General features: G+C 48.8%; 1 protein-coding gene across 2 annotated transcripts in view; it reads left to right on the plus strand.

The window, feature by feature from the left end:
- The window catches only part of tanc1b (tetratricopeptide repeat, ankyrin repeat and coiled-coil containing 1b), a 208350-nt gene that overhangs the window by 88258 nt on the left and 97644 nt on the right, over positions 1–22448 (plus strand). For both annotated transcript variants that reach the window (XM_063214044.1, XM_063214043.1), the window contains exons 5-6: positions 8751–8887; positions 13401–13674. In XM_063214044.1, coding sequence (XP_063070114.1) covers positions 8751–8887; positions 13401–13674 — 411 coding nt within the window. The remainder of the gene's footprint in view (positions 1–8750; positions 8888–13400; positions 13675–22448) is intronic.

The following is a 22448-nucleotide window of genomic DNA, read 5'->3' on the forward strand; positions in this document are numbered from 1 at the left end:
CCTACTGGGCCATGCCCAAGAGTCAAGGGGGCCCTTAAACTCTAGCCTCTATGTTTGCATTCTCAAATTGCATGAAAATCACACTTACAGTGCCCTCCATAATTATTGGCACCCCTGGTTGAGATGTGTTTTTTAGCTTCCAATTATTATTATTTTTTTCTAAATAATATGGGACCTTAATGGAAAAAAAGAGAAAAATCCAACCTTCAATACAAGTGCATTTATTCAGTAGGGAAAAAATCCCACATAAAGAAATAATTATTTGACATCAAATAATGTGTTTCACAATTATTAGCACCCCTGGTGTTAATATTTTGTACAACCCCCTTTTGCCAACAAAACAGCACCTAATCTTCTCCTATAATGTTTCACAAGATGGGAAAAGACAGAAAGAGGGATCTTTAGCCATTCTTCTTTGCAGAATCTCTCTAAATCATCCAGAGACCTGGGTCCTCTCCTCTGTACTCTCCTCTTCAGTTCACCCCACAGGTTCTCAATGGGGTTGAGGTCTGGGGACTGAGATGGCCATGGGAGGAGCTTGATTTTGAGTCTGGTGAACCATCTCTGTGTAGATTTGGCCATAATGTTTAGGGTCATTGTCTTGCTGAAAGACCCAGTGACGACCCATCTTCAGCTTTTGGGCAGAGGGCAACAGATTTTGATTTAAAATGTCCTGGTATTTCAAAGCATTCATGATGCCATGCACTCTAACAAGGTTCCCAGGGCCTTTGGAAGCGAAACAGCCCCACAGCATCACTGACCCACCCCCATACTTCACAGTGGGTATGAGGTGCTTTTCAGCATGCGCATCTTTCGTGGCACGCCAGACCCACTTAGAGTGTTTGTTGCCAAAAAGCTCAATCTTGGTCTCATCTGACCAAAGCACACGGTCCCAGTTGAAGCCCCAATACCGCTTGGCGAACTCCAGACATTTGCGTTTATGATTGTGAGTGAGGAAAGGTTTTCTCCGTGCATGCCTTCCAAACAGCTTGTTGGTGTGTAGACAGCGCCTGATGGTTGATTTGGAGACTTTGTGACCCCAGGATGCTACCATTTGTTGTAATTCTGTAACAGTGAGCTTTGGAGATCTTTTGATTTCTCTTACCATCCTCCTCACTGTGCGTGGTGGCAAAAGAAACTTGGGTCCTCGTCCAGGCTTGTTTACCACTGTTCCAGTGTTTTGAACTTCATAATTATTCATCTCACAGTGGATATGGGCAGCTGCAGTTGAGTGTCAATCTTCTTGTAGCCTCTGTCTGACCTGTGAAGGTTGATGCACATCTGCCTCACTTGTATGCTGTGTTCCTTTGTCTTTCCCATGTTTAAGAGTGGATACGAGAAATGTCCTCGGTGTGACGTCATATTTATACCCCAGGGAAACAGGAAGTGATGAATTACTAATTAAATGTTCCTACATACTCTGGTAAACTTTGTAAACTACTGTAGAAATGACAGAAATGCTTCAATTATATTTATTTCCTGGGAATTGTTAAGGGTGCCAATAATTGTGGAACAGGTGATTTAAGTAAGGGTTAACGTTCGGCGAGAAGGTCGCTACCGTGGAATAGCAGCACGACAGAGAGAATCTTTAGACCCCGACGCGGAGCGGAGGGGTCTTGTTCTCTCTGAAGTGCTGCTATTCCACAAAGCGACCGACTCGCCGAAAGTTAATCCCCCTTATTATATGGATATACTTAAATGATTCACACATGGCGGGGACATTTCTTTAGACCTAGGCCTATTTAATGTTAAGATTGTTGCTGCGCAAAACAAAACAGTGCCGTTGTGGAACACCGCTAGGCAACAGCTAGGTAGCCAGGACAACAGGTGTTGTCTATCACAGCAGCTGATTAGAGTGACAAAAGACCGGACCCCCTGCGGAGTGATATGAAACATGTGGCTCAGTGGCTTTAGCAGTGAACGTCTTGTTGCCATTGACAGCGGTAGCCAGGACAACGGGTGCTGTCTATCACAGCAGCTGATTAGAGTCTTGTTGAAAAGTCGCTTTAGCAGTGAAAAGTCTTGTTGCCATTGACAGCGGTCTGTTATAGACCAACCCGTCCGTTATCGAAAAATAACAGACGTCCGAACGTTGGGGAGCCCCGTTGAAATGAATGGAGCATTCGACAGATGACGTCACAACCATATAATAATGAAAAATAATTATTTTTCAGTCAGGGATTTTTTTATTTTCTTACAATTCATTTGAGTTGAAGGCTACATTTTCCTACAATTTTCAGTGTGACAGTATTCTTCTGCAATAAACACTGAATTTATTTTAAGGCTTTTAACACATCTCAACCAGGGGTGCCAATAATTATGGAGGGCACTGTATATTCCAATCACACCCATGTTTGCATTCTCTTCTATTAGACGTGTATTGAAATCACACCTATGCCTTCTCAAATTGCATTAAAATCACCCAAACCGCCAACCACATAGACTCACACCTGGCCAAAAAACCTGAATCGTTTCGTAAACTAGCAACACCCACTGAAGGGGGCCTTTCTTGTTGTCTGGCCCAGGGGCCCATGGAATCATTGTCCGTCCCTGTGCGCCTAGCACACGGCCCCACTCCATCACCAGGGGGCCTGGGTGCTGATGGCCGCTCAGGACCAGTTGGGGATGGGCAACGGCAGAGCGGCAGGCAGCAGCGTTTGAAGGGAAGCGCTGATGGAGCGGGCCTGTCGGGGCCCGAGTAATAAAAGCCCCCTCTGATGGATGACTCCCTCCGCTCCGCCTGCTGCGCTGCTCGGCCCCCTTATCTCCTCCGAGATGGCTGCAGTCACCAACGGAGGGGGGGGGGGGGGGGGGAGAGGGGAGGGGGGGGGGGGGGGGGCGGGGGGGGGGGGGGGGGGGGGGGAGGAGAGAGAGAGAGAGAGAGAGAGAGAGAGAGAGAGAGAGAGAGAGAGAGAGAGAGAGAGAGAGAGAGAGAGAGAGAGGAGAGAGAGAGAGAGAGAGAGAGAGAGAGAGAGAGAGAGAGAGAGAGAGAGAGAGAGAGAGAGATATGGGGACAGAGCATGCAAGAGGAACACAGAGAGAGAGAGAGAAATGGAGATGTTGAAACACACATCTCAATTTCCCACTCTCTCTATGTCTCTATCACATGCATGCATGGAGGGGTGGAGATAGAGGCATTTGTCTGGAAATTGCGAGGATGCTGCGTTGGAAAGCCAAAGTCTGTCCCGCAGCTATATCAGCACCCCCTCCGCTTCTCCCGCTTCTCCAGCGCACATGCGGCCCAATTACTCTAGTGTCACGTACGAAGCAGACGCACGTTTTTGCCCCCTTGCCGTGGATTAAAGGCCCTCGTTAAGAAATGTGGTGGTTTCAGAGACGGGTGTCGGCTGCTTTGATTCTCGGCTGAAGCAGCCTGTGTTCTGTCTTCCTGACTGTTTAAGATGACCCGGGCCCCTACGCCACAGGTTGCGATAGCAACCCCAAACAGAAAATTACATAAACAGTCTCATAACTATAATAGGAGTATTAACAAGAGTATTAACACGATTGCTTTACCCCCTTCTGACCAATTAGGGGGCCCCTGGCAGGTGGGGTCCCTAGGCTGCAGTCATATCTAAAACATCCGTTAATCCGGCCCTGCTGACGGTGCGGTGCCTTCTGATACAATGAGAAGCGGCTGAATTGCCGCAGTGGCAGCGCTCTCCAAGCGGTCATGTTAGCTTTACTAATTAGGTACGCTTTTAAGTATTTGGAAAGACTTTTGTTTTTTTTTGTTGCAATGTTAGTTTTGTCCTACAATACACTGAAAGTTGCATATTTTCAAAATTTGTTTTCTTCTAAATTTGTTTTCATCTTTCAAAGGCAATGTCCATCCAAGTTTCCGAGTCCCCTTCCAGAGTTTTGGTGAAATTATTAAATGATGCGTTTATTAAAGCAACGTTTGTCCTAACAAAGTTGAACAAAAAGCAGGTCATTGTAGAGCAGGCTTACTAGCTTGCAGACTGAAAACTGTGCTGCTCATTAATATTATGTTAGCTGAAGCCGTGGTTTCTGCATTTGCATGGAAAGCGGGTGTGTGCAGTCTAAACAATTGGTGTTTGCCAAATTTGCAGAAGAGGTTGCGGAGAGGGTGTGGGGGTCACCTGTTAACAGGGCCTCGTTGTCTTGACATCGCTGGGGTAACGGATGTTTCGCAGCAGCCATCAGCGCCCTCTGCCCTCCCTGCATGGCACGAACTCTTAATGAGTTTGCCGGAGAGAGGGACAAGAACAAGTGACCTTTTCCAGAGCAAGCGTGCTCCAGTTTGGCAAAGGGCATGCTGGGTAGCATTTAGTCAGAAATATGGCAATTTGGCTTCGGGTACGAGTAATTTGCCGCATTTGCTTTTTTTTCTTTCTCGCTCTTTTTCTCTCCCTCAAATTAAAATATTTTCAAGCAAAATTGTGTCATTAATGAGACTGAAATGATAGATTTGCCAAAGAATAGAGAATAGGGCATTTCATTGGGGAAACAATGAACACTGGTGAATTAAAATCATGGGGATGTTATGCAAGTCTTACTTTTAAAAGCCCTCATCTTGTGTGCGTGCGTGCGTGCCTGCGTGCCTGCGTGTGTGCGTGCGTGCATGCGTGCGTACGTGCGTGGTTTGAGGATGAGTGTGAGTGTGAATGGACGTATGGTCAAGCCTGGATTTTGACATGGGAAAAAGCATCTCAGCAAAACGGACTTAAGATGAAAAAAATGTGAAAGAGGGAGTTGGCAGTGATGGAAAAGCAGAGAGAGAGAGAGAGAGAGAGAGAGAGAGAGAGAGAGAGAGAGAGAGAGAGAGAGAGCGCTAACCATTTGGAAGGAGAGAAAGACAAACGTCCGCCTGACTTGTAGGGGAGGTGAGTAATGAGATATCCCATCATTTTCCCTCTCTCCCTCCCTCCCTCTCTCTCTATCCCTCCCTCTCTCCCTCCATGCCTCTCTCTCTCTATCCCTCCTCCGCTGGCCAGAGAGGGAGGTCTTCTACCAATTCATCTTGGCTATAAGGCTGCAGCCTCTAGTCTACAGTAAATGCTCTCTAGGCCAGTGATTCCCAAACCTTTTTTTCCTGGGGACCCACATTTAACTCGGAAAAACTCTGCAACCCAATTCAGTTAGACATTATTCATCAATCAAAAAATGTAAGTGTATTAGTTGACCATTTTTGGATGATATTAACAGTATTGTTGACTGAATTAATCATGTGAACAGCCAGTATTACTCAAGTTTGAAACCATGAGAAACACAAGGCCAGCTGAACCATCTGAATCCACAAGTGGCAACTAGTTTGAGGTTAGATGCATACAGACAGCTGATGACCATGAACTAGGGCAGGGGTTCACAAACTGTGTATCGGGACCCCTAGAGGGGTTGCAGATGTACTGCAGGAAGGTCACGCATAATAACAGATAACAATTCCATGAATTGGTTAGTAACACCATTCCCTCGTTTGGTTAATAGATGGATTTGCATGTCCGGGGAATTCAAGCAATATTAGCGGGATATTAACGTTTTAATGGAAAATCTAGCAATAATAATGGACAGGTTATTGATGATGAATATGAGGGAGGTTGAGAAAATGTTTTTTTAGGACTGAAAGGAGTTCCCCGTGGAAAAAGGTTTGGGAACTAGTGAACTAGGGAAACGTGCAAGGCTACCCAAAAAAAATCTCCCGTGACCCACATGTGGGTAGTGAGCCAGTTTTTGGGAAGCGCTGCTGTAGACTGCAGCAGAGTCAGCAGGAGCCAGGGCTCTGGCTGCTCAGACTCAGAACGGAGCTGGCAGGACACCCCTACATGCTGACCGGGTCACCAAGGCCATTTATGCACACACACACACCACATAACCACACGCATGCACCCATTTGAACACACACACTCACAAACACACACTTGCACACACACACTGTCGCACACTTTACCACACACATGCACACATGTGAACACACTCACACACACGCACAAACACACACTGGCACACACACACCTTTACACATTTGAACACACACGCACACTCACACACATACCCAAACACACACTTAGTTGCATGCACACACACACCGTTACACTCTTGACCACACAGACACGCACACATGCCACACTATGTGGTCATTATGCAGGCACACTCACACAATTTGACACACTTTTAGCTTCGCACAGGAGTGCCTGCATTCATGTGCATACACACACACACACACACACACACACACACACACACACACACACACACACACACACACACACACACACACACACACACACACACACACACACACACACACACACACACACACACACACTTATTCTGGTACACACTTCATGGCACACATGCTGCTCACGCACACACACGTACCGGCACACACACATCCACATGCGCATTTGCCATGGTGCTCCTATTGCCTGACGCTATAGCTGCTGAGGGACGAGAGCCGCGTGAGTGTGTGCTGTGTGTTATTGTTGGCGGGTGAGTGTCACACGTGTGCTGTAGGCTCCCGAGCCATGGAGCCTGCTGTCGTCCCTGTGTGTGTGTGTGTGTGTGTGTGTGTGTGTGTGTGTGTGTGCATGCGTGCAAGAGCATGACCCTGTTGTCTTCCCTCGGGGGGGAACCAAGGGCCTGAAGGAATACACCCTGCTTCCCCTCAGTCAGCAACTCTCTCAAATGTGAACATTTAATGCCACAAACAACCCCCCACCCCATGCTTGCGTGATTCTCTCTCTCTCTCTCTCTGTCTCTCTCTCTCTCTCTCTCTCTCTCTCTCTCTCTCTCTCTCTCTCTCTCTCTCTCTCTCTCTCTCTCTCTGTGGTGTGTGGTGGTTTAGTTTGGACTTCATTATGGCTTGGCTGTGCGGCAGCAGCTCTGCTAAACTAAACTGGTTTGTATGTAATCAGATGGACCTCTGCTGGTGTTATTAATAACTGTGGAGATGGCTGGGGTATGGGTATGTGTGGGGAGAGAGTTGGCCCGGGGGGGGGGGGGGGGGGGTAGCATGGAGGTGCTGACAGAAGCTAGCATAATGACTTACTGTACCTACCTAACCCCCTCAGGCAAGGCTGCACACTGCCCTCAGGAGGGAGCTCTCTTTTATTTTTCTCATGCCCTCATGCTTCTTGCATTCTCTCTCTCTCTCTCTCTCTCTCTCTCTCTCTCTCTCTCTCTCTCTCTCTCTCTCTCTCTCTCTCTCTCTCTCTCTCTCTCTCTCTCTCTCTCTCTCTCTCCTACCTACCTAATATTTTCTTTTGCCCTTCTCCCTCTCTCTCTGTCTCTCTCTCTCTGTCTCTGTCTCTCTGTCTCTCTCTCTCTCTCTCTCTCTCTCTCTCTCTCTCTCTCTCTCTCTCTCTCTCTGATCTTATGGTTTGCTAATATGCATGCTTCCACTTGGTCATTTCTCAATAGCATAACACTGGAGCAAGAGTCCTCCCTCCCTATCTGCCATTGCAATCTTGTGTGTGTTAGCATGCATGCTTGCTTACCCCGTAGTGTATGTTTAGTCTGGAGGAAATGCTTGGAGGACCAGCATTGGGAGCGCAGCAGGGACCTCTTGTGTGTTTACACTTCTCCTAATGTGTGTGTGTGTGTGTGTGTGTGTGTGTGTGTGTGTGTGTGTGTGTGTGTGTGTGTGTGTGTGTGTGTGTGTGTGTGTGTGTGTGTGTGTGTGTGTGTGTGTGTGTGTGTGTGTGTGGGGGGGGGGGGGGTCTGTATTTACTGAGCTATGTTATTGTGTTCTGCCTGGAGCGCTTGGTGGTGACTGTGATGATGAGGGGTGTGTGTGTGTGTGTGTGTGTGTGTGTGTGTGTGTGTGTGTGTGTTCTTCGTCTTGGCAGGGGGTGCTGGGGTGCTGTAGGAGAGATCGCCGCGTCTGACGAGCAAGGGGTCAATTTTCAACTCATCTGTATTCCCCCTCACATCATGCAGTGTGTGTCTGTGTGTGTGCGCGCTACATGTCTGTGTGTGTGTGATATGTGTGTGGTTGTGGTTGTGGGGGGGCTGTTTGTTGTATGAGCTGTAAATAAGCACCAGTCAAACAGCCTGCCACAACGCTGTCCATGCATTTACAATAAGGCTAGCCAGCTCTCTCCCTCCCTCCATCCCTCCCTCTCTGTGTCTCTGTCTCTCTCTCTCTCTCTCTCTCTCTCTCTCTCTCTCTCTCTCTCTCTCTCTCTCTCTCTCTCTCTCTCTCTCTCTCTCTCTCTCTCCCTGTCCCTCTCTCTTTCTGCCTTCTCACTGTTTCTCCATCTCTATTCCCCTCACACTCCCATTCCTGATCCATCTTTCCCCTTTACTATTTCTCTCTCTCTCTCTCTCTCTCTCTCTCTGTCTCTCTCTCTCTCTCTCTCTCTCTCTCTGTCTCTCTCTCTCTCTCTCTCTCTCTCTCTCTCTCTCTCTCTCTCTCTCTCTCGCTGCCCCTCTCCCCATATCTGTCGTGTGTGTGTGTGTGTGTGTCTGTGTGTGTGTGTGTGTGTGTGTGTGTGTGTGTGTGTGTGTGTGTGTGTGTGTGTGGGTAAGAGAGAGTGTGTGAGACTCTCCGCTGTACTCCGTGAGAGACTGGCAGCAGTGTGTGCAAGAGAGAGGAGAGGAGAGCAGCGGAGCGGAGTGGACCTCCGCACAGAGCAGAGCAGCACAGCGCACTGAAGCTCTTTGACCAAATGCTGGCAATCTAACACAACCACCCCCCTTCTCTCTCTCTTTCTCTCCCTCTCTCTATCCCCCTCTTTCTCTCTCTCTCTCTCCCTATTTCTCTCTCTCTCCTTTGCTCTCTGTTCCAGAGCTGCGCGCTGAGAAAGAGCCAGGCTCCTCCTCCTCCCCGGCCACTCAGGAACTGATGACAAGGCTGGGCTTCTTACTGGGAGAAGGGATCCCGGGCTCGCCACACATACCTATGGAAGACCAGAATGAGAAGAAGGTATTGCATGTTTTTTTTTTTTCTTCCCCCTCTGCCTGCCCCCTTACCCTCCCTTGCACAGCTGTTGCCTTACTGGAGGGACGGACGGAGAGGGGGAGAGAGAGAAGGAGTGGGAAAGAGAGAGGGAGAGAGAGGGGAGGGAGGAAGAGGAGGGTGTTTGAGAGAGAGATTGTGAGTGCACGTGCATGGGAGGGGACGCATGTTTTTGACGCTGTGCACTACGTGTGTGTGTGTGCGCAGTGTGCACTGCGTGTGTGGACTGTATGTGCGTGCTGCCTGTGTGTGCGTGTGCACTGCGTGAATGTACTTGCTGTTGGACGCTGTTGGATTACTGAACAGCAGTCAGCGGGCTGGACGCCTGGACTGAAGCCCGGCCAGCTTGAAGCGCCCTCTGCTCTGCAACACTGTAAGGCGAACTTTGCGATAACCTGTTTACAAATCTCACTGCTTAGCTGCAGCTGATGTGGGAACCAGAAAGAGTTGTGGGACTTACGGTGGGAGTTTGACACTGCATGCATGTAGTGCGTGTGCGTGTGTGTGTGTGTGTGTGTGTGTGCGTGTGCGTGTGTGCGTGGGTGCGTGTGTGTGTGTGTGCTTGTGCGAACGTGTGTGTGTGCGTGTGTGCGCGCGTGTGTGTGCGCGTGTGTGTGCGCGTGTGTGTGCGCGTGTGTGTGTGCGCGTGTGTGTGTGTGTGTGTGTGTGTGTGTGTGTGTGTGTGTGTGTGTGTGTGTGTGTGTGTGTGTGTGTGTGTGTGTGTGTGTGTGTGATGTAAGTGTTGGAGGAGATGAGTGAGGAGATGAGGTGACTGTAGATTGTTAAAGCCTATGTGGCGCCGGACCACACCTCTCTCTATCTCTCTCTCTCTTTCTATCAGTCTCTCTCTCTGGCTCTCGTTCCCTGTCGCTTTCTGTGTGTCACTCTGTCTTTCTGCCTTTATTTATGTGCGTCTCCCTCTTTCATGCTGTACCATTCAGACTTTCTGAGAAACCGGTGCACAGTAGAGAGAGAGAGAGAGAGCGAGAGAGCGAGCAAAGGAGGCAAAGGAAGAGAGAGAAGCAGGGAGGGAGAGAGGCAGGGAGAGGCGTACACACACACACACACGGGCCCATGTGTAACCCAAGCGCTACAGAAATAGAGTTATCCGCCGACTCCGTCTGCTAAGTTTGTTTGGTTGCTATTAATGAGGGCAGGGAGGCTCCACGTTAGGGACATCACCATCACCACCACCACCACTGCTAGTCGCTCGCTTCATACCCGCATGCCCGGACGTCCTCATGCCCTCTCACCCACCACCCACCATGCCCTACCCTGAACTAAACACGTCTCCTGTGGCCATGCTTGCTAACAGTGGGAAGGCAAAGCCCTGCTCAGCACTGCTCATGTCAGTAGAGCACAGCACAGCCCAGCCCAACCTAGAACAGTTCTGTTCAGTTAAGCACTGCACAGCACAGTTCAGCCTAGTCCAGCACTGCATGGCACAGCTCAGCACAGTTCAGTTCAGTTCAGCCTGATCCTGGGAGAGCTCCACTCTGCTCCAGCGATCGCCCTCATTAGAGTGCCGGTGATGAATGAGTGGGAGAGAGCAGCTGAGACAAGCCAGTGGATTTCAAGAGGTTTTTGAGGCAAGGGGTGGTGGGGTGGTGAGGGAGGCAGTGGTAGTGGAGCTGGGGGGTTCTGGTTACTGTTGCGTTCCTCCTCTGCAAAGACTCAGTGTCTTTTTAGGAGAAGGAAAGACTAGAAGGACCTGGGAGCCAACGTGTTGGTCTGGTCCGTCCTGTTCGAGTGCTTAAATGAATTGCTCTTTTGAGATTTCCTCTTTAAGTGGGCATAAATCACTGCCCTCTGTGCTGATCACTGACGGCGGACACGCCGCAGCTCGTTGTCGGGTTTCGGTGACGGTAATTTTAGAGCGTCCGTCTGTCTACGTCTGACCACCGTCAGCCAGCCAGCAGGCATTTGCCAGGCAGGCGCCAACCAGGGGGTCTGTCTTTGGCATCACGGTCGGGGCATCACAGCTCTCTTTGCTCTCGCTTGGTGTAGTCTGAACTTGACTTGCCTCAACTTGACTCAGAGTGATGGGCACAGATGGGGGTGGGGGGGTGGACTCAGTGGCATTGTCCTGCCACAGCCCTGGGGTTACATGGGAAAGCCAGAGATAGAGGAGCAGAGAGGGGGGAGAGAGAATGAGTCAAACCCTCCATGAGAGAGAGAGAGGGGGGCAGGAGGGGATAAGGGAGGCGTATGGGGGTATTACTGGCAATCTCTGGTCTGGTCTCCTCTGGGGAGATGGCATGTTGTTTAGAGAGACCTCCCTCTCCCTCTCTTCTCTCTCTCTCTCTCTTTCTCTCTCTCTCTCTCTCTTCTCTCCCTACTCCCTCTCTTCTTTCCCTACTCTCTCTCTCTCTCTCTCTTCTCTCCCTCCTCTCTCTCCTCTCTCTCTCTCTCTCTCTCTCTCTCTCTCTCTCTCTCTCTCTTCTCTCCCTCACTCCCTCTCTCTCTCCCTCTCTCTCTCCCTCTCTCTCTCTTCTTCTCTCTCTCTCTCTCTCTCTCTCTCTCTCTCTCTCTCTCTCTCTCTCTCTCTCTCTCTCTCTCTCTCTCTCTCTCTCTCTCTCTCTCCCTCTCTCTTCCTCTCTTTCGCTGGCCCTAAACAGCACATGCTCTCTACATGACCTATATACAAGAGAGTGAACTAGTGAGGCATAGTAGAGAGAGAGGGAGAGAGGAGGGGAGTTTGTTCTCTGTTTGTGTGTGTGTGTGTGTGGTGTGTCTGTCCCCTGCAAGGGTAGGGGAGGTTACAGGGGACACACACGCGATTCGAGAGAGATGGGGAGAGAGAGTGGGGAGAGAGGGGAGAGAGAAGGAGAAAGGATGGTGGCATAGAGGTGGTGGTGAAGGCAGTGAGGGAAAAGGGAGGAGAAGAACCCAGTTTCCCCATCTTTCCTCCTGAAAGAACTCATTTGTCTTATGTGTGTGAGTGCGTGCCTGTTTGAAAGATAGAGGTGGACCAGCCCACAGTATAGATCTCTGATACATTTGCACGTTCTCCTGCTAAGGGATTTCTAGCATAGGGGGAAAACGCTTGCCATGTTTGCTTGTAATTGCCTACCAATATGCAATTTGTAGACGTAAGCCAATATAAACTGTGTTATTGATATTTACATGTGGACCCTCTTTGCCTCTCGAGACCTCTGTGATGAAATGGATTGCTGTGTGATGAAGAGAATGCTTGTAGTCTAATTCAGTGGTATGATCGCATAAAACATAAATGGGAAACATTAATAGAATGGAACCTCAATGTATTTTCCCCTCTCCTCTCCCTTCCCTCTCTTTCCTCTGCTCATTCTTCTCGCAACGCCTCTCCCTCGTTCATCTTTCTCTCCTCCTTACCCACACCCTCTCCCTCTCTCTTTCTCTTTCTCCCCCCGCTCTCCTCTACCTTCCCCTCCCCTCATCATCGCTCCCTCTTCCCCTCCACACGTGGCTCACCATCTCTCTAAATCGCTTCATTTATCTTTTCTCCCCCTTCTCCCAACCTCTTCACCCTTCCTCCCCACTTCTCTCTTCTCCCTCCATCTCTCCTCAATCCCTACTCTTCCCTCGCTTTCTTTTCCACTTTTCCTTCATCTTCCGTCATCACCCACCAACCCTGATCCTTAACTCCTGTACTCCGCCCCCCACCCCTCCTCTACACCTATGTCTTAATCACCACCTTCCTATGTCTTTCCTCCACCTATCCACCCTCCCTTTCTCATCCTCATCCCTCTTTCCCTTCTGTCTCTCCAACCTTTACCCTTCCCCACCCTTACTCTTCCCTGTCACTCACCTATTTTCCCCTCTATCTTCCCTCCTCCCTCTCCTCTCCTCTCCTCCCCTCCCCTTCTCCTCTCCTCTTTCCCCCTCTCCTCTCCCCCCTCTCGTCTCCTCTCCTCTCCTCTTTCCCCCTCTCCTCTCCTCTCCTCTCCTCTCCTTTCCGCTCCTCTCCTTTACGCTCCTCTCCTCTCCTCTCCTCTCCTCTCCTCTCCTCTTTCCCCTCTCCTCTCCCCTCATCCCCCTCTCCTCTCCTCTCCTCTCCTCCCTCCCCCTCTCCTCTCCTCTCCTCTCCTCTCCTCTCCTCTCCGCTCATATCCCCTCCTCTCCTCTCCTCTCCTCTCCTCTTTCCCCCGCTCCTTTCCGCTCCTCTTCTCTCCTCTCCCCTTTTCCTCTCCCCTTTTCCTCTCCCCTTATCCTCTCACCTTATCCTCTCACCTCTCCCCCTCTCCTCTCCTCTCCTCTCCTCTCCTCTCTCCTCTCCTCTCTCCTCTCTCCTCTCCTCTCTCCTCTCTCCTCCTCCTCCTCTCCTCTCCTCTCTCCTCTCACCTCTCCTCCTCCTCTCCTCTCCTCTCCTCTCCACTCCTCTCCTCCTCCCCTCCCCTCTCCTCTCTCCCCCTCCCCCTACCCCTCCTCCTCTCCTCTCCTCCCCCTCTCCTCTCCTCTCCTCTCCTCTCTCCTCTCTCCTCTCCTCCTCCTCCTATAGTGCTTGATCACTCCTCAGGGCATCAGCCCGTGCTCCACCCTGACCAGCTCCACTGCGTCCCCGTGTGCAGACAGCCCCTGCTCCACACTGCACAGCACCACCAGCACCGGAGGAGGAGGAGGTGGAGGTGGAGGAGGAGGCGGACGCTCTGCCCCCCTCAGCCTGGGCCCCACCTCTGGGCCCGGACCCGGCCCTGGACCGGGCCGCACCAGCCCCTGTGCCACCATCACCTCCCCCAGCTCCACACTCGAGAGCAAGGACAGCGGCATCATAGGTGAGACGCCACTTTTTTACGCATACAACATGCTATAGCATTTCTATGGCGCTGTATCAGAACTATACAGTTGACTCAAAGTGCTTTAATGTGCAAATAATACACATACACATTTTCACATTCACACACCAGCTCCGGAAGCTGCCAAGAAGGTAGCCTGATTATCATCGACTTTCATATCTATTTGAGACTTCTGATCTCGAGGTCTGATCAAGAGCATAATAACATTTCCCAAACGGCATTGGTTGACCCGCCTGCCTTGGCTTGCTACTGGTTGTTTGGAAGCATTGTTAACATAGCCTAATTTTATAACATCAGAACTAGACCTACTAGCATACTTGCACCGTTGAGGCATAAATGCAATGTCATTGTGTGCAGTAGGCACTTGTGTGCTGTGGAGTGCTGTCTCACAATGACAATGGGAGTTGGAGTTTCCCAGGTTGGCTTTCTCTTCACACAGACGTAAGCTTTATCTATACATCGTTTTTTTTGCTTACAAACATTGAAGTGCTGAGGAGAGGCAAGAAACTGGCAGCCAACCACTTCAGCTCATTTTTTGACCGGCAGCGATTTCCAACAATCAGAGGTTGAACAGTGTGCAGCCAGGGTCGCGCAGCCAGGGATTGTTAACAATCGTGAAACCCATGTACTGTATGTGTATTCAAAACATGCCCCCAGACACAGGAACTATACAGTATATGCTCAAAAGCACATAGACTCGCATTGCAATGCCTATACAAAAAAAACACTATCACCTCCCACTATATATTCTCAAAAGCACATAGACTCGCATTGCAATGCCTACAAAAATCCCACCATCACCTCCCCCAGCTACACGCTTGAGAGCAAGGGCAGTGGCATCATAGGTGAGACACGACTTTTTCACGCACGCACAGACATGAGCTTTATACAGACATGTAAAAAGCATGCAGCATAGAGACACACCCTTACACGAGCTTTACCTATGTATGGGTCAATGACATTGAAGTAGTAGCCGACGGCAGCTTGGTGCAACCACAGCTAATGTCACTATTGTATGTAATAAATGTTTTTTTTTTTGTTTGTTTTTTTTTTTTGAATTTTTTTTTTTTAGTGGATTATCTAAGAAGCATAAGCTTATTCATTGCTACCAATTACTAATTCATGTATGAGCATGTATGAACGTCTGAGCCCACCTGATGTCACTGACCCGTATACAAAAACATGCCCTCAGACACATAAACAAAATATTTTCAAAAGTACACGGACTTGCATTGTGATGCCTGCAGTACACAAACCTCCATTCGGCTCCCCAAGCTCGACACTCGAGACCAAGGACAGTGCCATCGTAGGTGAGACACGTGCATTCGCGCATGACTCAAGGTCTACCTATATGGAGTTGCATTCAAACACATACAGGCTTGAGGTTCACTTACAGACATGTACACATGGGCACATAAACACGTTCAAGTGCACACACACTGTACGCCTGCACAGACATGCATATATACGGTACATACACTTATCTGTCCACACACACACACACACACACACACACACACACACACACACACACACACACACACACACACCCACACACACACACACACACACACACACACACACACACACACACACACACACACACACACACACACACACACACACACACACACACACATGTACACACATACACCGCAGGCATTCACACACAGTCGGATGTAGTCACATACTCATGTAATGACACAGAGGCCACAAAAATGTTTGTACACCCAGTGCACACAAGCTACACACACAGACACGCACGCACACTCACACACACACACACACGCGCACACACACTCGCACACATGCACACACACACACACACACACACACACACACACACACACACACACACACACACACACACACACACACACACACACACACACACACACACACACACACACACACGGAGAACATACAAACATGTTCCAATTCAGCCCAGAAAGAGCCCTGCAGGGTCCTGTTGGCCCTGTACTACTGTACGTGTAGCCCTCACATGCGACTGTCCAAGGACACGGCTCTGAAAATAAAACGCACCCACTGACACTGGCCACAGAACATGGCAGACACTCTTTTCAATAGGAATGATGTACTTTTCCATGAAACTACTGTAGATTTTTTGTGGTGTCTGATGAATACTACTGTAGATGAACTGATGGGCTTCTGTGCTATTAAATCTACGTTTTGCTATCAAATGCTCGTTTGAAGTACTCTTTTCACTTCCATGAAGCTAGATTAATTTTTTTGTGGTGTCTTTGACAGCAAATATTATAGAAAATGTTTGTTTTTGATTTGGGTCGCATCTGTCCAATGCTAGGCGAGCTGGTGGGTTTGTCTGCTATCAATTCTAAGTGTTTGCTATCAAATGCTCGTTTCAAATACTCTTTTCACCGGGAATGATGTACTTTTCTAGCAGATTTTGTTGTCGTGTCCTTGAAAGCATACATTTATAGTATGTTACAGAAAATGCTATTGGTCGCCTCCATCCAATGCTAAGTGAACTGGTGGGCTTGTGTGCTATAAATTCTAAGTATTGCTATCAAATGCTCGATCCACCTCTTTGTTGACAGCTCGGGAAACATACTGTTGTGTTTGTGCTTCACATGTGCTTCAAACACCAAGGCTGCATGGACGTGTGTGCGTCTGCATGCATCCAGGTGTGTGTGTACGTGCGCGTGTGTACGTGCGCGTGTGTACGTGCGTGTGTGTGCGTGCGCGTGGGTGCGTGCTCGTGTGTCTGTGTGCGTGTGAGTTCATCCGTTTATGTGTTGGTGTGGGTGTGCGTGTATGCATGCGTGTGCCTGCGTGAACCTTCCAATGTCTATCTGTTTGTCTGCATGCATATGCATGTCTGTGTAAGTGTATGTATCAGAGGCCAGTATCAGTGTTTGCGTTTTGGACCGGAGCTGGCCATAGAACTGCTAGTGACCCTGCCACAGTTGGTTGACATCCGAGGACTCGGGGCCGACTGGCGCTACAGCGATGACAGTTAGCGGAGGCCAGCGCTACAGTCCTGCTTCACTAGGCAAGCAGCGCTGGATGCTTTGGGGATTTACGCCAAGCTGCATTACCTGATGCTGCTGCCCTCTGCCAAACACACTAATGAGCCAATGCTCTGTGTGTGTGTGTGTGTGTGTGTGTGTGTGTGTGTGTGTGTGTGTGTGTGTGTGTGTGTGTGTGTGTGTGTGTGTGTGTGCGTCTGTGTGTGTGTGTGTGTGTGTGTGTGTGTGTGTGTGTGTGTGTGTGTGTGTGTGTGCGTGCGTGCGTGCGTGCGTGCGTGCGCGCATAGGTGTATGTTTGTGTGTAAGGGGGCATGTGTAGAAGTGTGTCTCTCTGTGTCTATGTCTGTGTGTGTGCGTCTACATGTGAAGAATGACAGTGACATTTCCTGACAAAAGGATAGAGCGGTGGCTAATTATTCCTCCCAGGCTTCAGTGCTGTTTTATTGGCATGCTACTCCACCAACGTCCTTTCAGCACTCTTACCTCCTCTAAAAACGATAGAACGTCGTGGCATTTCCTTTTATGCTGTTAAAATGCGCTGTTTAGTAGACCTCCGTTTTGTTTATTTCTTTATTTCTTCCTTAAAGGGCCATGAGGGTTCTTTTCAGTTGACGTATGTAACTGCAGATAGTACAAGAGGCGTATAGGTCGCGTTAAATTTGATCAAGCTGCCATCTGCCATATTTTTTTTCTTTTTTTCGTTTCATTTTCAGAAAAGGCTCTTTATGGTGGTGCTTAAATTGATCGGCAGGCATAGTTAATGGCTAGGTCTGCATTACCTTTCATTTCCCCCTTTTACTACATAGTGTACAGGCAGGCATGTCTATAAACATTGGACGTTTTGAAGCGCAAAACCTTGAGCAATGAGAGTATGCGTTTTAAATAGAAAGAGGCTAAGGTCAAAATAAAAAATGAAACTCACACAGACAGCACCAGCAATCCACACACAGAAGATCAAGCTTTTCAAACAATGTTCAGAATAATGGTCTAATATAGTGTTTCTCGACGGGGGCTCTACAGACCCCCAGGGGGTATTCGAGAGCCCTGGGGGGAGGGGGGCGTTCAGAATGATACAGCTGGAAGGGAGCGGCGTTTAGTTGCCATTGGGCGACATTAGTCCATTTAATTTTGTGATAATACTAAGGGAGTTAAGGGGGGCGTTGGGAGCTGTATGATGAGGTCCAGTGGGCAGAAATTCAAAAAAGGAACATTGGAAGACAATGCCCATTTGATATGCAGCTTGAATGTTTATCCTCATTTGTGACACTGTAGTGCAATTTTGCATGTGTTTGTAGCTTCACAGAAGTGTTTAAATCAGGCATGTACTCTCCCTCTTGACGGTTGTGCTTAAATCAAACAGGGATTCATTGCTAGGTCTAAATGACCAAAAATTATTACTCCATGTACACAAAGCCAGGGCTGTTTATAAACATTGGACTTTTCAACCGCACAAAACCTTAAACAATGAGAGTGTGTGTTTAATAGAAGAGATATAACTGACCAGCAATCCACACATAGGCCATGTTTACATGATGGTGCTATATCAGAATTAATAATTCAATATTACATTTTTCTGTCAAGGTAACATTGCACCCCACTTAATTCCAAATTGTTAAGTGTTAATATGATGTTTTCAAAGCGGTTTAATTAGGAATTTATTGTGAATTAAATGTGTCGTGTAAACCGCCATAGATAAGAAAGATATTTAAACAATGTTCAACATAATGGTCTAATAGAAAGCTGGAAGACAATGGCCACATGATGTGCTTTTTTATTATGCTCACTGCAACACTGCAGTGCAGGTCTTCTGTAGCGTATCTGCCTCCAGTCCTCATATCACTGGGTATTCTGCGTCGCTGTGATCAGGTTCAAGGGAAAACCACAGGGTGTCCTTGCATGTGATTAGCGATGCTAACTTATTTCATCGTCACCACCGCTGGGGCCAGCCGAGTTCAAGGTTTCTTGAACTTGTCACGAGCGCTGCAAGAGACTGAGAGCGAGAGAACGAGCAGACAGACAGACGGACGGTTGGTCGGATGGCCTTGTGAGGATTCGGGGCCCCCCCTTTGCGCACGGCCGGAGCTCCTCGGTTAACGCACAGTCGGAGGGGAGCGGCCTCATTGTGGCCCCGCTGCGTCCCCCGACTTTATTTCACCCGGATGAGTCAACGCCTGCACCGCCATCGCCGGCTGCTTTGAAGTCTCCCGGATCAGATCATCTGCAAAACAACAGGGGGACTAGAAGGGGGGTAGAGGCTGGCTAGCGTTCGCTCTCACTGCTGGGTTGGAGCAATCTCTTACACCACATCAAAAGCACGTCTTAATTTTCCCCCTGCTATTTTTTAATAACTGAATGGGGGCGTGTGTGCGCCTGTGTGTGTGTGTGTGTGTGTGTGTGTGTGTGTGTGTGTGTGTGTGTGTGTGTGTGTGTGTGTGTGTGTGTGTGTGTGTGTGTGTGTGTGTGTGTGTGTGTGTGTGTGTGTGTGTTACGATGCATAGGCACCAGGTTCATGAATTATTTTTGAGTGAGTGTATGCTTTTGTTCTTATGCATAATATGAATGTGCAAAGGGGGACATGTGATGGTGAGCATGCATCAATGTGGCAGTAAGAATAGAGTGATAGGCCAATTATAGGCATGTGTTTGGTTGACTTTTTACTTGTAGGTGTAAGTTCATGAATTTATAGTCGGCTTGTGTTTATAGTGTGATCACGGTGCGAGGGTGGATTTGTGCCCACATGTCAGTTAGAATAGAGTGAGAGGTGAACAAAAGTGGGTGTGTGTGTGTGTGTGCGTGCACGTATGCTGGATGACAAGTGAAAGAGTGCAGCTGTTGGCTTGAGGACACTGGTGTGTGTGTTGGGGGGGCGGCGGGGGGAATTTGGGGTTGGCAAGTAAAGGAACAAAGCTGGATGTGTTAGGACACTGGCCACCCGTCACACACACACACACACACACACACACACACACACACACACACACACACACACACACACACACACACACACACACACACACACACACACCCACCTGTACTGGAATGTCACACTGATTCACAACTGTAGTCACCACTCAAGCCCATCACTCATCTGTCGGAAGTTTGACTGTGTACGACATAATATGTACACACACACACACACACGCACAGACAAGGACGCATGTGAATGTGCACGCACACACACACACACACACACACACACACACACACACACACACACACACACACACACACACACACACACACACACACACACATAGACACACACACACACAGCCCTCCTACACACATGCATACTTGCATGTATACTGCACACTACGTGCATCCACATGCAAAAAACATGCCCACATACACATTACTACATAAACATACACATATATGCACAAAAGCAGACGCATGCACACGCACACTACTCACTACTCACAACTCACACACAGACACACGACAACACACCATTACAGCACACATAAACACAGACGGCCCATGTTCATTGTGGTTTTGGGTGTCCTAAAGGAGAGTGAGGTGGACGTTGCCTCAGACGTGAGGCTGGCTGGCTGGCTGGCTGGCTGCATAGTGGAGTAGAGTGATGTGCGATGCAGGCAACGATACTGATGCAACTTGATGCCTCTTTCATGCAACGCCATACTGACGAGCCTCTGAGCGGAGCCAGAACGTCGCCGGGAAATGAATAACTTACTCCCAGAGCGTGCGTGTGTGTGTGCGTGTTCGTGTTGTCTGTATGTGTGTGTGCGTGTGTGTGATTGTGCGTGTGCGTGTGTGTGTGTACACCTCTATGCGCATCTGCCTCTGTTTTTGCGTGCCTCCCCGTGTGTTCCTGTGTGATGGAAGAGGTTGTAGACACGTTGAGGGTTTTTAGCGGTTTAAGTGGAAGCACCGTTTTGACAGAGGAGGTCTGAAGAGAGAGATTAAAAGGCTTGCGCTTTCAAGTAAGCAAACACCTGTCTAAGCGCTGTAAATAGGAGGCGGAAAGATAGAGGGCCTGTTAGCGATACCTTGTCTCACCTCATCCTCCTCTAGTGTTCCACACCCTCGTCTCTGTTCAAAGTGCCCTCGTTTCGCCTCATGACTTTTTAGAACTCCCCTGGTTCCCATCCCTTTTGCACACCTCCCGCAAAAAACCCCGCCCCTGCTGGTGACCCACGAATCTCTTCTGTTGTCTTACCCCTTCTCCTACAGAGTTCACGTCTCCTCACCCCCTGTCCACTAGTGTTCTCCCCTCCTCTGCTGCTGCTGTTCCCTAGTGACGGCCCTCTACTTCACCTCCAGTGCCCCCTCCATCCAGTTTTCCTCCTGTCTTGTAGGGTTCACCTCTCCTCACCTGTCCTCACTTGCTGTCCCGTGTGTGCTCAGGTGGACTCCTGCACTCCACTGAGATTAGATTGTACGTAATAGGACAGGACAGCCAATAGTTCAACACAAGTTGAGTCACCACACATTGCCACGAATTCATTCTTTTTTAAGTATTCCCCCAATTTCTTCAAAAGCACTATTATTTTTTGGGGAAAATTGCTTTCAATCATAAAGTGTCTTTTTTTATGAATACATGGAAAGACATAATGGCTGCTATCCCCCTTGACCTACTCGGAATCTTCATCACCGTCATCATCCTCCTCCTCCTCCTCAATTTTTCAAAATCGTAGGAGGTTATCTTGACCTCCTGGACAGGAAGGGATTGAAATGTCGTGCATGGGATGGGGGGTCAAAAGGAGTACAAATGGACAGATGGGTCAAGTGCGTTTGTGCTTTTAATATTTTTATTTTTTCAAATGTTAATTAGATTTCTATGGAAACCTGATTACAGAATGGCATTTGGAGGTTTTTTTTCAGTCTGTATTGTGCTGCTGATGGCCTGTAATGGTGGGCATTCAGGGGAAGTTCTCCTGGGGGCCCCAAGCCATCATTAACCACCACCGCTTAATGTAGTGGTAAATACCATATCAGCCGGGACACAGAGATAAGGTCAATGAGGGAGAGGGAGAGAGAGAATGAACGAGGGATTCAGAGAGAGAGACGAAAAGAGAGAGGTAGAATTAAAGAGAGAGGGAGGGGAGAGTGAGATGGCATGAAACAGAGAGAGATTGAGAGAGGCGTAGAAAGCGAGATGGAGGGATAGAGAGAGAGGAAGAGAGAGAGAATGAAACGTTAAGTCACACTCTCGTGGTAATGGCCAGGCCTTTTCACTCAGTAGCCCCGTTCAGAAAGTAATGATACGGATGGCTTCACACCCACCCAACCAGCCCTTACCTTACCTCCCTCACTCATTCATACCTCTCTCTCTCTGTATCCCCCCTTCTCTCTCTATCCCTCTCTCACATACACACACACACCCTCTTGATCTTGATCTTGATCTTGCTTTCTCTCTCTCTCTCTCTCCCCCCCCCTCTCCCCGCTTATCTCTTTCTACTCTGCCTCCCTTTTTCACACCCACCTCCTCTTTTCCTCATCTTGCCTCATATGCTCTTGTTTCCTCTCTCCTTTTGTCCTTGATGATAAGGTCAGCCATCTGTGTGAGCCAGAAGCGCACCTCATTTTGACAACTCGTAATGGCTCCATTAACACTGCTGATGTCCTGTAGGCAATGTCCAGCAGAGAGGGAACAGCCTTGAGGTCTGGAGAAAGCATGAATGAGTCCATTTGCATACCACATTGGCATATAATGCAGCTTTTATTCTCATTACATTATATTATATTACACTTAGCTGACGCTTTTATCCAAAACGACTATTA

Source organism: Engraulis encrasicolus, chromosome 13 (assembly GCF_034702125.1).
Source record: "Engraulis encrasicolus isolate BLACKSEA-1 chromosome 13, IST_EnEncr_1.0, whole genome shotgun sequence".
In the NCBI taxonomy this organism is placed as follows: Eukaryota; Metazoa; Chordata; class Actinopteri; order Clupeiformes; family Engraulidae; genus Engraulis; species Engraulis encrasicolus.